The following is a 13,623-nucleotide window of genomic DNA, read 5'->3' as shown; positions in this document are numbered from 1 at the left end:
CTCTTCACATGCCACAAGCTCTTCCCTCATTTTACCCAGAGAGCTTCCTAAGAGCCAGGGCTCAATTTTATAGTCAACAGTTCCTCTCCTCTCACCTTCCAAGTTCTTTTAGGGGAGGATTTTTTCAGTGCATGTTGTTTATGTCCCTGGGATCCCAGCGCCGAGCGCACCCGCACAGTTCGTGTCCTGAACATCCATCGTGGTGCAGTTGGCAATTGGAGATGGACTCAGGCTGGAAGTGGAAACTCTTACAGCCTGGGTTTGAAACCAGAGCTGCAGGATGAAAAGAAAAAAAAATGAAATTGATAGTCTTTCAAGGACATTCCGTACTATCTGGTTTCCATGCAGGAGCACAAAACAATGCTCGCAGTGTGGCAGGAAATCTGCAGATACTGGCGGGGTGGATGGGGCTCAGCGCAGTGCTGGGGAATATTCATCCCCTTTTAAGAGTCTGCCATGTTAAACAACGTCTTCATTACTGTCTTTGAATTCATAACACTCATTATGCCAGGGCAGAGGGCTCAGTCCAGTGCTGGACAAGCCTTTTTCCTCAGGGATTGAAGGAATTTAGACAGAGCACAGGAGTCAGAGTTCAGCTGCTGTTGTGTCTGAGCCACCGGTGCCTCTAGAGCTCTGCGAGTGCTCTGCCAGGAAGGTGTGGTGGATGTCTGGAGATGTGCAGTTAGACTCCAGCTGAAAGCCTGGAACAATGTGCTGCTCCCTGGAAAAGGTGGTTCTTCCATCCCCACCTGGCAGCACAAGCAGGGTTTGCTGGCAATTCAGCTCCAGGGACCAGAGGGACATTTCAGAAGTCATTTATATTGTTAAAAAGTGTAAATAAATCAATCCAGAATGACCTAGATCGGCCCAGCTTGGTGATGGATGGCTCTTGCAAACCAGTGACAAAACTGGGCAGTGTAAGGGCAGAGATGCAGCTTAAATCTGACCCCACATCCTTTGGGAATCCCTTCCTGCTGCTTCTTAGCACAGACTGGGCTGGTGCAGAGCAGTTCCTCCCTGCAGCACCAGGTGCTGGGGTGTGTCCTTACCTGCTAGGTGTCTGTGTTCTGGTGTCAGACCTTCTGATGGAGCCTCTTGCCTTCCCAGGTGTTCATCAAGAGGGGAGGAGTCCCCATCGTGTCCCTGGAGTGTGTGTCCTGCAAGGCTCAGTCTGTCTACGAGGTCAGCAAGAGCTCCTACGTGTACCTGGAGGGCACCTGCCAGAACTGCCACAACGACTCCAAGCTTGGGGTAAATTCACGAGGCTTTGCTTCACTTTTGTGGGGCTCTGGGAGGAGGAGGAGGCCGGCAGAGAGGTCAGGGTGGAAAGAGAAGTCCTGGATCTAAGTTGCCATAGAGAATAGAAGGAGAAGAAATCCCTGGCCACAAGCAGTGGCAGGTGGGTCTGGCTGAATCCTTGTGGGGTCATTTCTAAGCCAAAGCCATGAGTGACCAGGTCTTTCCACATAAAAGCCACTTTTTTTTCTTCCTGTAAGGGAGCTGTAAAGTGGTTTTTCTCCCTGCTGGTTGGCATTTTGCCCATTACTCTGGTGGTTCAAGCAGAGGTGGTTCAATCTCTCCTCTGTGCCCTCCTCTAATTCCAGCTTGCACTGCAGCCTGTGGAGTGAGGCAGGTCTCAGAACTGGAAGTCCTGCTGCTCCCAGCAAGCCCAGCATGTCCTTGCCTGGCATTCTCTGCCTGGTTCTCTCACTGTTTCTCCTGTTATCACAATTGTAGGTTTGTGCTATTAACAGTAACCACCCAGGCCACGTTCAGCTTGAAGCACATAAAACACGGTATCCCGTGGAGACTCCACCAGTCCTTCATTTATTTCCTGTGTTTTGTACTTTGTATTATGAAATATTCTGTTGGAGGGTGATGTAATCCCAGAAACTAAAGTAGATCTCACAGTGGAAATATTCCCACCAGACATTTTGGAAGGGTTCCAGTTCTTGTTGCTGTAGCACACAAGACTAAAGCTGAATTATCAACTGCAAATTTGGCAGACGCTCCCACTAGAAATCTGTTACTTTTTATAAAAGACTCAATCTGAAAACATTTTAAGGACATAACTTCATCTTTAAACCAACCCTCTCGTGTCTTTCCCCTGCCCATGCCTGCAGAGGTGGGCAGCTCACAGCTTTAAGAACAAGTCCCTCATCCTGGACAAGACAACCACGTCCACCGGCGACACGGGGATGAACCTGGTGCTGAGGCAGGGAGCCCTGAGGGATGGCGAGGGCTACACCTTCACCCTGCACATCACAGACCTCACCACGGGGGAGGAAGGCTTCGCCTCCATCGACCTGCTGCCCAACCAGCCCCCCGTGGGGGGGTCCTGCCGCCTGTCCCCCGAGGGTCCCCTCAGGGCGCTGGTGACCAAGGTGCACTTCGAGTGTGCAGGTGAGAGCATGTCCAGCCCGCCCTGCTGCTCTTCCCACAGATGTTCCCTTCACCCCAAACTCCTACCCCGAGGCACTGCTGGCCAGGGTTGGGCTCAGCAGTGGTTTGGAGCGTGGGCAGCTTTGCTTGCCCGAATTGTGGAGCTCTCAAACCCCCAGCAGTGGGCAGGCACTTCAAAAATTCCTAACTCATGTAGGTGAACGGTGGTATCCAGGCCAGGCCAGTTCTTGTGGAAGGGACTGGGTATTTCAGTGCAGGAAAAGGAAGATGGTGCCCAAAACTGAGTCACAGTATGTGGGAAGAATCAGAAGACAAAGCAGTGGGGCCGTCTCTGCCGTGTGGGCTGGATGTTCCCACCAGAGCCACCTTCCCAACCAGCTGCAGAGACAGCAAATGTGAGCCCAGCTTTGGAAAAGTGGCCTGGCCCATGTCCCGTAGCCTTGGGCCAAGGGCTAAGTGCCTCTGGAAACCAGATTTCCCCAAATGATCCATGTCAGAGATTAGGGCTGTTTGTGCAGTGCCGGGAAGCCACACTGGGAGGGGATGAACCCTGCTGCTTCCAGGGGCTGGGCACCAAACTGGGGGAGCAGCAGAAACGTGGTCAGGGGGATGTGATTGTGACTTTGGTATGTTTTGAGCTATCCAGAATAATGCTGGAGTCAACTCCTCTTTGGAATGGTGGGAATTTCAGCTCTTAGTGATTGTTTTTAAGCTGAAGTGACAGACGCAGGACACAGTGGCAGTGCCTGCACTTTCACTGGGGCTCACTGGCAAACACAAAGTGAATTTCCCAACTGTCCAGCTCCCATGACACTCCCCATAATTCCTGGGAGCTCCAGAGAAACCTTTGTGCAGGTTTTATCCTGGACCTGTTGTTCCTGAGATGCTGAACTGCTGGAGGGCTGAGCCTCTGCCTAAAGTCAGGCTTTGTAGGGCTTGACTGAAAGCTGTGGCTTTTGTCAGTGCTCTTCCCAGTCCCAACAGAGTTATTCCCCCTTTTTATTTTGATCATTAATTTTTCTTAATCCCTTTAAATGCTACAGAACCCAAACACCCAAGGAGAAACCCCTAAACATCACAAAAATTCAGGGAGAACGAAGGCACCCATCCAGCCTGATGGAGTCCTTGAGCTGTCCTCATTCTGGGGACAGTCTGCCAGAGCAGGGGGACCCTTGCTGGGACAGCAGCAGGGCAGGTCCGTAGAACCATCACAGAATCCTGGAATGGTTTGGCTTGGAGGGGTCTTCAAAGACCATCTCATCCCTTGCCAGGGACACCTCCCTAGCCCAGGTCGTATTGTTATTATTTACAGCTGGCATGGGAATAACGACATGACTCTCAGCTTACAGCAAATGGGAGCAATCTTTATTCTTCCAAATCCTCTTTGTATACAGTACAATGAGTATGATTGGTCATTCAGAGCCTACACCTCTTTGTAAACATCCTTGCCACTAAACAAGTCAGAAAAACACCACCTGCTAAGGGTTTTTCACCTCCCAAGGATTGTTTGGATCCCTCCTTAGGATTTTCCCAGGCCAGAATGAGAGAGTTGCTCGCTTGTCTTTCACACAGACTCCAGCAGTGCCCGAAGCCTAAAATCTGACCAGTCAGTCAAAGCCCATCCCTGCCGAGGGGCTGGGCGGGATGGGACGCTGAGGGTTGGGAAGGGGCAGTGCCACCCCTCTGGGGCAGTGCCAGCCCTCTGGGGGGCTCTGTGCAGCCCTGGCAGAGCCGGCGGGGTTTCCTTGCAGGCTGGCGGGACACGGAGGACGCGGAGGCGCCGCTGGTGTACACCCTGCTGGCGTCGCGCCGCCGCCCCGGCCACCTGCACGAGGTGTGCGTGTACAAGGGCAGCCGCGCCGAGCACGGCGCCTTCCTGCCCCCCGGCTTCCACGAGAGCGGCTTCCAGGTGTCCGTGGCCGTGCTGGTGCAGGACCAGCTGGGGGCCACCGTGGTGGCCGTCAACCGGTAAGAGGCAGGGCGGGCTGGGCACTGCGTCTGTTGGAGTCTAGAACATCCCTCTGGCCATCCTGGAGGGTTTGGAGACTGGACAGGGGGTCTGGGATCTGTACAAGGGGGTCAGAGCCTCACACAGAGCCCAGGAGGACACTGCCTCTGATCCCTGTCCATGGGAGTGAATGCCCACAGTGTGTGAAGAATCACAAGCTGGGAGAATTCAAAATAAGTAGTATTTAGGTTATCATAGAATGTAAATGTAGGATCTAGGATTTTTAGTATATGGGGTTGAAGAGACAAGATGGAGGAATTGGGGGGTCCCTGGCACGGCCAACTCCGTGCCAATGTTGTGATACAACGGGCATGTTTGTGAAAAATTCTTTGCCCTGATCACTGCAGCTTTTGGGTGTTGCTGTGTGTTTCTTATAAATTTTAAATACCATGTGTTTCCATCATGCAACATCAGCGTCCAGCCTCAGCTCCCACATCCCTGTGCTGGTGCTGGGTTGGTGAAGCCTCCTGGGAGAGGCTGGTGGCAGGAGAGGGAGGGGAGGCTCAGCAGAAGTGCATGCAGAGCATCCCGGGCTTTGTGGAGCGTTGCTTGAGGGGGGAGGTTTTCCCGGGAGTTAACTGCTGCTTTCATGGAATCGTGGGATTGTGAAGTGGGAAGAGGCTCCAGGGATGGTGGAGTCCCAGGGCTGGGCCAGCGAGGAGCCAGGCTGCAGGTCCGTGGTGCTTCTCGTGCAAATGGGCCAGCAGCATCAATGCTGCCTTTGAGGGTCACCCACCTGCCTCCTCTCCTCTCCCTTCCCAGCCCAGTCTGAACTGCACCAAATCCCTCTTTTCCCTGCAGCTCCATGGAAATCGGCCTCCCCGAGGGCTTCCCCAGCCTCTCCCACTGGCTCTACAATCAGACTGACACCGTGCTCCAGGGCTTGGTGAAGCAAGGGGACCCTCAGCAGGTCATTGAGTACTCCCTGGCCCTCATCACCATCTTAAATGAGGTAACACAGCTAGTTCTGCCCAAGAGGGACCTCCAGGAGTCCTTAAAATCACCAGGAGAAATGTTGGGCCAGATTTTGTACAAGGATCTCTCTAGGCAGGGTGGGAATTCGGGGCTATATTCCTGTTTCACTGCCCAGGAAGAGGCTGCTGCACACCTGGAAGCCAGGCAGGGATGATCCCCCTGGGCACAGGCACCCTGCTTAGCTGGATAAGGACTGCACTCCACACACTAGTTAGCTGCTGAGTGCCAGGCTGTTAGGATAATTGCCTGGAGAGCAGAAGTGAAATTGAGGAAGTTCTGCTGGAAAGTTCAGCTCATTAGATCCCCCTGGGGAGAGGCAGAGACAGGAGATGTGGAGTGCGGGGAACAGGTGACTGCAGCTCAGCTCAGCAGGCTCTGAGAGTGCTCTTCCCTGTGTTATTTTCACTGCACCCTGCTCAGCCCTTGCTGCTTTGTTTTCCGCCCGCAGTACGAGCGGTCCGTGCTGCTGGAGCCTGAGGCTGGGCACGAGCTCGAGCTCCGCACCTGGACCCGCAACAACATCACGGAGACGCTGAACTCGCTGAAGGTGAACACGGTGGATGACATCCAGCAGATCTCGGCTGCCCTGGCACAGTGCACGGTACGGCCCTGCCCCCTCCCAGCCCCCAGTGCAGCTCAGGAGCTCCTCAGCCCGTGAACCTGAGGGGTTGTGGGTTGGGAGATGGAGATTGTGACTGGAGGCCTCTTGATGATGAGACAGACTGCCTGGTTTATTGTTTGGATCTCCCCTATACTGGAAGTTCAGAACTCCCAGTTCTGGACACTCCTTGGTCTGGGTCTTAGCCCTGCCCAGCTCCTTGACAGGGATATGTCTGCTCTCTGGGCTGGCTGTGGTTTGTTGAGGTGTCTGCACGAGCTCTCCCATTCATCTAGGGACTTCTGGAACGAGCCAGTCAGCCAAGCTGGGTCTGTGCTGACCAGATTTATCTTGACTAGCTGACAGATCAGCCACAAGTCCTTGCTGTGCTTGCCTGGCTCCCTGCACACACACAGGTGGCACTTGCTGGCATTGTCAGGGTTTCTGTGGTGATGTCCTGGGTGCTGCCAGCTCTGCCCCAGGAGCTCTGTGCTGCTCCTCTGCCTGCCCTGGTTGGCAGCTGCAGGTGGAGGCTGCAGGGGAGGCCTCCACAGGCTGGAGAGTTGGAGAACCATGGATTGGTTTGGGTTGGAAAAGATCTTAAAGCTCATCTAGTTCCACTTCCTGCCATGGCAGGGACCCCTTCCACTGTCCCAGGCTGCTCCAAGCCCTGTCCAAGCTGGCCTTGGACACTCCAGGGATCCAGGGGCAGCTACAGCTTCTCTGAGCACCCTGTGCCAGAGCCTCCCCACCCTCACAGGGAACAATCCCTTCCCAATATCCCATCTAATCTGCCCTCTTTCAGCTTAAAGCCATTCCCCAGTGCCCTGGGCCTCCAACCCCTGTCCCAAGTCCCTCTCCTGGAGTCCCATGAGGTGCTGGAAGGGGCTCTAAGTTCTCCTCAGAGCCTTCTCTTTTCCAGGCTGGACACCCCCAGCTCTCCCAGCCTGGCTCCAGAGCAGAGGGGCTCCAGAAACACTGGAATAGATTTCTGTGGGAGTCACAGAATCTGTGAGGAGGCTGGGCTCCCATCAGGAGCAACACAAGTAGAGCTGCTTTGGGCCAGGGGCCAGTGCCCAGGTCTGATGCTCCTCCCAGCCCTGTTTCTGCCCTACAAGATGAGAAGCCCCTCTCTGCTTTGCTGTGCTGCTCACTGGAAGCACTGTGATCCTGGCAGTTTGCAGCCCCTGTTCCCAGGGCTGGTGCATTTAGGAGGGAAGAGAGCCCAGTTATGTAAAGCACTTGTGCTTTGGTGCTCAGCCAGGCTGCTCTGGCTCCTCCTCCCACCCTCCCTAATCTTTGCTTTGGGGCCTGGTCAGGTACCCTGGCCCTGGCTGTGCTTCCCCTGCAGCCAGGCCAGTGATGGGCAGGCACTGCCTCCCACCCACAGAGTCCTGGTCTGCTCCCTGCCCTGCTCCCCAGCCTGCAAACCTCACAAATCCCTTCTTTCAGCTCCCCGCTGCCCAGGGGTGTGGGGCTCAGCACAGCCCATTCCATGCTGGACCAGTTTGTTTCTGTCTCTCCCACCTCCTCCTGCCTCGTGACTTGATTTTGCTGTGGGAGCTTAGGTCTAGAAATAGAATTTTTATTTCACGGGAAAAACTGACGTTCCAGGATTACTTTATGCTTTGGGCTGGAATGAAAAGCTTAGGAAAACAGTACTCCAGAATTTCCCAAGTGGCTGAGACAAGTGGAGTGCACACATTCCTTTCCTGCACAAGTGTCCATCAGGGCTGATACATTTTTGATTTTACCTACAAGGGAGAGGAAAAATCAGAATTAGTTTCTCCTGGAGGGATAAAAAAAGAATCTTGGACTTCTTGGTCAATTCTCCTCCCTAAGCAGGAGCTGCCCTTGGGTGGTTCCTCCCCATAACCCAGTGTCTCCCCCACCTCCCTGATTCCTGACTCCGATTCACACTCTGTCCTGGCTTTTCAGAGCTTACAAACAAAGCAGGAAAGGGGGAATTCAAGACCTGCAGATGCTGTTTTGATTCTTCACCAAAACATATGGTGAATCACGGCTGAATCCTATGATGATTAAAAGAAAAAAGATGAATAAGAGCTAGGAACGGGGTTGTAACAGCTTCCATGTGTTGCCTCAGTCCCTCCCATCCAGCCCTGGAGAGTGCAGGAAGCTCCAGGCCATGGCTGGAACATTCTGTTTCTTGGACACATCTGGGAGCAGAGGGAGGGACATCCATCATGCCTGAGTGGCAGAGTTCCTCCCACAGCCTTGAGGAGGGTTTGGACACTGAAATGGATTCAGTTTGGGGCTAGATCCTGCTTCTACTGGGGGTCGTGGAGTGGATGGAGGAATCCCCTCCAGCTCCTCCTGGCTGGTTTCTGTGTGTGGTCCCAGAGGGGAGATGTGCCTGGTCCTCACGAGTGCACACCAGAGAACCTGAATTTAGAATCACAGAATCCTGGAATGGCTTGGGCTGGAAGGATCAGGTTGCTCCAAGCCCTGTCCAAGCTGGCCTTGAACAAGTCCAGGGATGGAGCAGCCACAGCTTCTCTGGGCAACAGTTTCCTCCCTTTATTCCTCTTCCCAACCCAAAAGCATCCTCTGCCAGGCATCCTCTGCCTGGCACTTTGGAATGTCACGGCAGGGAGATGGAAGAGTCTTGGAGACACCAAGAATTTGCTGGTCACTCTCAGTGTGAGCAGGGCAACCTCTCTGTCCCCTCCCCAGGGTGGACAGAGCACGGGGCACTTTCAGAGTGGAAAGGTCTCCTCAGGGCCGAGCCTGCTGGGCTGTCCCTGGGCTGTTCCTGCTCTCTCACACCCCGGTCCCTCTGCAGGTGGTGAGCAAGGAGCTGGTGTGCAAGTCATGCCTGACCAGGACCCTGAACAAGCTGGAGACCATGATGACCATTCTGCAGGGGGAGACCACCCAGGGCATGGTGACACCGACCGGCATCGCCGACAACATCCTCAACATCACAGGTGAGCTTTGTCCTGTGTGGGGACAGGGGACCAGGGCCAGGAGCAGGCTGAGGGGAGCTTTCAGGCCCCCTCCTCTGCCATTTGGGCTTTGGCCCAGGTTTTTAGGAAATGGCACCTGCCATTTGGAGTGTGGCATCCCAGCCCTCTCTTCTCCCTGCACTTTTCCCAGGGTTGTCCCAGTTTTGGCAGCTGCTCTGTGGACATTTAGAACTGACAGTTGTTAATATAACTCACTAATACTGCTAATAAGCTCCCTGATACTCCAGGGGATTCTCTTTTTAGTAAACAATGAGTAACAGCTATGGCTTCCAGATGCTTGTCTTCCTGGTTGGTGTCCAAGGAGGCTGTCAAACCTCACTGGGGCATCTGGGAGCACTGGGTGGAATTCCCACCTGGGTGACCTGGGGGGAAGCAGAGACACCTTCTCTGCACCCCTTGTTACCTCCTCACTCCTTTCTGAGTGTTGTGCACTTTATAGTGCAGAAACCTAGGAACATATGTTTATTTTATCCGTTCCCTCCCTGTTTCCTGAGCTCTGATTCTCCTCACTACACAGGAGGGAAATCAAGTGTGTTGTGATTAAATATTCCTCACCAAACCTGGTAGATTAGAGAGGCTGCAGGAAGTGCTGACAGCTTTGCTTTTAGCTCTGGGTTATGAACGCTGCAGTGGGGAAGGTCATGTGCAGAGGAACAGGGAGAAGACAGCAAGGGAAGCCTTGTGTGATCACTTTGGGAAGGTGTCAGGTGTCCTCCTGACTGCAGCAGTTACCCAGGCTGTTCAGTTATCCACTTCCTCTTCATTTCTCTCCTGGCAGGTGACCTGATCCACCTTGTCAATACAGTTTCACAAGAATCCAAGCCCCAGGAGCTGCTTGCTGATTCTCACAATTTGCTGCTGGCTCCCAAAGCCTACAACCTGTCCTCCAGCCTGATGCGAATCCTCATGAAATCCCGGGTGCTGAACGAGGAGCCCCTCGAGCTGGTGGGAGGAGAAATAAAGGCCACAGGCAAGAGGTCTGACCCCTTCAACTTGCTTTGCTACGAAAACACACCAAACTGCCAGTTCTCCATCCCCCAGGCCTTCAACTCCACCCTTTCCAACCTGACGGATGTCATCCAAGTCATGTTCCAAGTGGACTCCAATCCCTTCCCTTTTGGGTACATCAGCAACTACACCGTGTCCACCAAGGTGGCCTCCATGGAGTTCCAGACACACACCGGGGTGCAGATCCCCATCGGGAGCCTGGACTCTGAAAAAGCCATCACTGTGATGGTGTCAAACAGCACAGAGCCCGAAAACCTCGTGGCTGGCACTGATGTCATCGAGGCAAGAGCGTCTGTGAACCTGATTGTGATCATGGAGAGCAACAACAGGGATGCAGGACTGCACTTCCAGCTCACCTACAGAGTCCTCAATGGTAAAGCAGACAAATCCAGCTCTTTGTTAGTCCTTCCTGTGGGAGAGGAGGGCTGGGTGTGAGGGATAACCAGTGTGGGAGGGATGCTGGGTGGCAGCAGCAGGTTCCACGCTGCATGGTTGAGATTCTGGACAATCTCCATGCCCAATATCATCCTTGCTTGTGGATTCTGGCCTTCTGGAAGTCTTTTGCTTTTCCCAGCCCTTCTGTTGAGCCACGTTAGCCCTGGAAGGCATTGTCCAGTCCCTCTCCCAGGCAGGCCCAATGGTGTCCAGTGCTCAGGGATCACACACTGAGGAATCACAGTCTGCAGAAGCATCTCCCACAGCTCCCTGCATTCCTTCTTCCCTGGGCCCCAGTGCTGGCAGCAGAGCTGTGGTTGAGTCTCCCAGGGGTTTTTTAAAGCCCTTTCTGTTCTTCCCCTCCCCACAGAGCATTACCTGGCCAGTGAGCCTGAGCCCTTCATCATGGCCTATCTCCACCATGAGCCCGAGCCCAACGAGCACAACTGCTCTGCCTCCAAGAGGATCACCCTGGACGCCCTGGCTGGGAGTGACCACAAGCTCTACACCTTCTTCACCTCACCCAGGTAAGAGAAGCCTCCCTGGCAGTCCCTGGCAGCGTCAGGCTGTGCTGTGGATGCATGTGAGGGGTGCTCAGGTGGTCTGTGCAGCCCCTGAATGTCTGCACAGCCGAAGGGTGTAAATTACACCAAATTCACCTGGATTTTCCTCCTTTTTGAGTGCATCCCTGCCCCTGCAGCTGGAAGCTTTCCCTAGGCACACCTTCACCAGGGTGGGGCTGGTGTCCCTTCAGGAGGCAGGGAGTCACCTCCTTGCTCTTTCCTTCTCCAGAACGGACGACCCCATCCAGAAATACTACCTGAACATCACCAACCACTTCAGCTGGTCAGCGGTGGAGGTGACCCTGGGGCTGTACACGTCCCTGTGCCAGTACTTCAGCGAGCAGGAGAAGCGCTGGAAGACAGAAGGAATCATCCCCCTGGAGGAGACCAGGCCAGACCAGGCCGTGTGCTTGACCCAGCACCTCACAGCCTTTGGGGCCAGCCTGTTTGTGCCCCCAAACTCTGTCCAGTTCATCTTTCCCGTGAGTACAGCGAAGCAGAGGCTGTGCAGTGCTGTCACACATAGAACAGGTTGTTGTCACCTGGAGCAAAGCCATAGGCCCCTGTTGGTTTTATGTCCAAGCTGGCACCAGCACAGGCATCTGGGAGCCTTTGGGAGTGCAGAGGGGCACAGCTCAGGGGAAGCTGTGTCCCCTGGTTGGGAATCCTGGCTGGAAACAGACTTTGCAGATGGCTTTAGTCCCTGGCCTGGACACCTTGCACTGTGTTCCCCTCTTAGGGAGATGCCAAAGGTTCCTCCCAGCTGTCACCCAGCACTGTTTGATCCCAGGCAGTCGCACTTGCCAGCTGCTCCCTGTCCCTGGGGCCTGCAGCTCTTCCTGGCTGTGTCCCTGTGCCCTGAGCGGGAGCAGGGAGCTCCTGGCAGCTGAGGAGGGGCCACGGCTGTGAGTGGAGCCATGACCAGGAACGGGGCAGGGAACGGGAACAAGACCCTCCTGGGGCTGCCTCTCAGCTCTTTCCTCTTCTGCAGGCTCCAGGCCCAGGGCTGAACTACATCGTGCTGCTGACGTGTGCCGTGTGCTTCGTCACCTACTCGGTGGCCGCGCTGATCGTGCACAAGCTGGACGTGATCGACATGAACCGCGTGGGGGTGATTCCCTTCTGCGGCAAGAACGGGATGTACAAATACGAGATCCTGGTGAAAACGGGCTGGGGCAGGGGATCAGGTGAGCCCACAGCCTGCTGCCCTGCCTGGGTGCCAGGGGGACACCTGTGGTTCACCTGAGGTCCCACCTCAGCACGTCACACTCTGAATGCTCCCCGCAGGGCCCAGAGCTGAGCTGCAGCTTCAGTCCAGGCTTCCCACAGCATTCCCAGATTTTATTGTGGGATGATGGGGCAGATCAAGAGAATGGTTGGGGTTGGAAGGTTTCTCAAAAACCTTCTGGTTCCAAACTCCTGACATGGGCAGGGACACGTTCCATTAGCCCAGGCTGCTCTGCCACTGGCTGTTGTGGTGAGACAACCAATTGCTGCTGGAGGGAACCACCCAGGAAAGAAATTCCCCCATCCTGCCTTCCTTGACTGGGCTGTAGTTGCAGAGGCAGAGATTGTTCCTCACTTCTGACCCTCTCCTGCCCAGCTGGCCCTTTGGATGGATTCTTTTGCCATCCTCCAGGATCCATCACTTTGTTCTGAACCTTTCCCAGCAGCATACAGGCACTGAGTTTGGCTTCTCTTTGGGGGCTGGGTTTGCAGACAGAGCTGTCACAGGCAGGGCTGGGGAGCAGCTGCACCTCGGGTGGGCTTCCCTGAGGGAGCCCCTTCCTTCCCTGTAGGGACCACAGCCCACGTGGGCATCGCCCTGTACGGGGTGGACAATAAGAGTGGCCACAGACACCTGGACGGGGACAGCGCCTTCCACCGCAACAGCCTGGACGTGTTCCAGATCGCCACGGAGCGCAGCCTGGGCAGCATCTGGCGCATCCGCATCTGGCACGACAACAAAGGTGGGACTGGGGGGCTTGGGGAACCACTGGACTGGGGGGACACTGTGGGGGGACGCTGTGGGGGGACGTGCAGACTCCTTCAGACCCTGGCCAGGTGCCACCCCAGACACAGAGGGTGCAGAGTGCTGTGCACTGTGGCCATAAATGTCATAATGCTTGGGGTTTAGATGGTGATTGCTGCTACGAGTTTCCCAAAATCCATCTCTCTTGGAAAGGCTGCCTGGGAAGCATTCAGGCAAAGCAGTCAAGTCCACACACGACACACACTACGGCTAGGTCAGCAGAGACAGGCAGGAAGGGTCTTTGTGTGATAAATTCCAGCCAAGGTTTATTCCAGCATGCCAAAGGGAATCAGGGACAAAAGCCCCGACCATGTGGTGTGCACAGGGTTGAGTATGGGGTCAGGAACCAATGGTCTGAGGGCACAGGGGTGGCACAAAGGGCAGGGCAAAGGGCAGTGACCTACAAGGGACACAGGGCAGGGCCACCAGGGATTCCACAGCCAGTGGGGAAACAAGGAAAGGAGAAATCATGAGAATTAGGGGCATATGGGGAGAGCAGAACTGGGCTAGATCACACAGTATTGCAAGGCACCATGGGGGAAGTCTTCTCTTTCAGCCTAGGTGCAGACTCTCTAGTATATTCTTCCAGGGCAAGGCCCTGGCAATTCCCCTGA

The 13,623-nt window shown here is 54.8% G+C and overlaps 1 protein-coding gene across 3 annotated transcripts in view; it reads left to right on the top strand.

The window, feature by feature from the left end:
* PKD1 (polycystin 1, transient receptor potential channel interacting) overlaps positions 1 to 13,623 on the top strand; it is an 80,530-nt gene that overhangs the window by 52,800 nt on the left and 14,107 nt on the right. For all 3 annotated transcript variants that reach the window (XM_063414622.1, XM_063414621.1, XM_063414623.1), the window contains exons 17-27: positions 1,108 to 1,251; positions 2,124 to 2,403; positions 4,155 to 4,371; positions 5,213 to 5,363; positions 5,835 to 5,987; positions 8,788 to 8,932; positions 9,750 to 10,352; positions 10,785 to 10,941; positions 11,207 to 11,459; positions 11,969 to 12,164; positions 12,777 to 12,947. In XM_063414622.1, the coding sequence (XP_063270692.1) occupies positions 1,108 to 1,251; positions 2,124 to 2,403; positions 4,155 to 4,371; positions 5,213 to 5,363; positions 5,835 to 5,987; positions 8,788 to 8,932; positions 9,750 to 10,352; positions 10,785 to 10,941; positions 11,207 to 11,459; positions 11,969 to 12,164; positions 12,777 to 12,947 (2,470 nt within the window). The remainder of the gene's footprint in view (positions 1 to 1,107; positions 1,252 to 2,123; positions 2,404 to 4,154; positions 4,372 to 5,212; positions 5,364 to 5,834; positions 5,988 to 8,787; positions 8,933 to 9,749; positions 10,353 to 10,784; positions 10,942 to 11,206; positions 11,460 to 11,968; positions 12,165 to 12,776; positions 12,948 to 13,623) is intronic.

Source organism: Prinia subflava, chromosome 17, assembly GCF_021018805.1.
Source record: "Prinia subflava isolate CZ2003 ecotype Zambia chromosome 17, Cam_Psub_1.2, whole genome shotgun sequence".
Classification (NCBI taxonomy): Eukaryota; Metazoa; Chordata; class Aves; order Passeriformes; family Cisticolidae; genus Prinia; species Prinia subflava.
The sequence above is the reverse complement of the archived record's forward strand: the minus strand, read 5'-3'. Positions and strand labels throughout refer to the sequence as shown.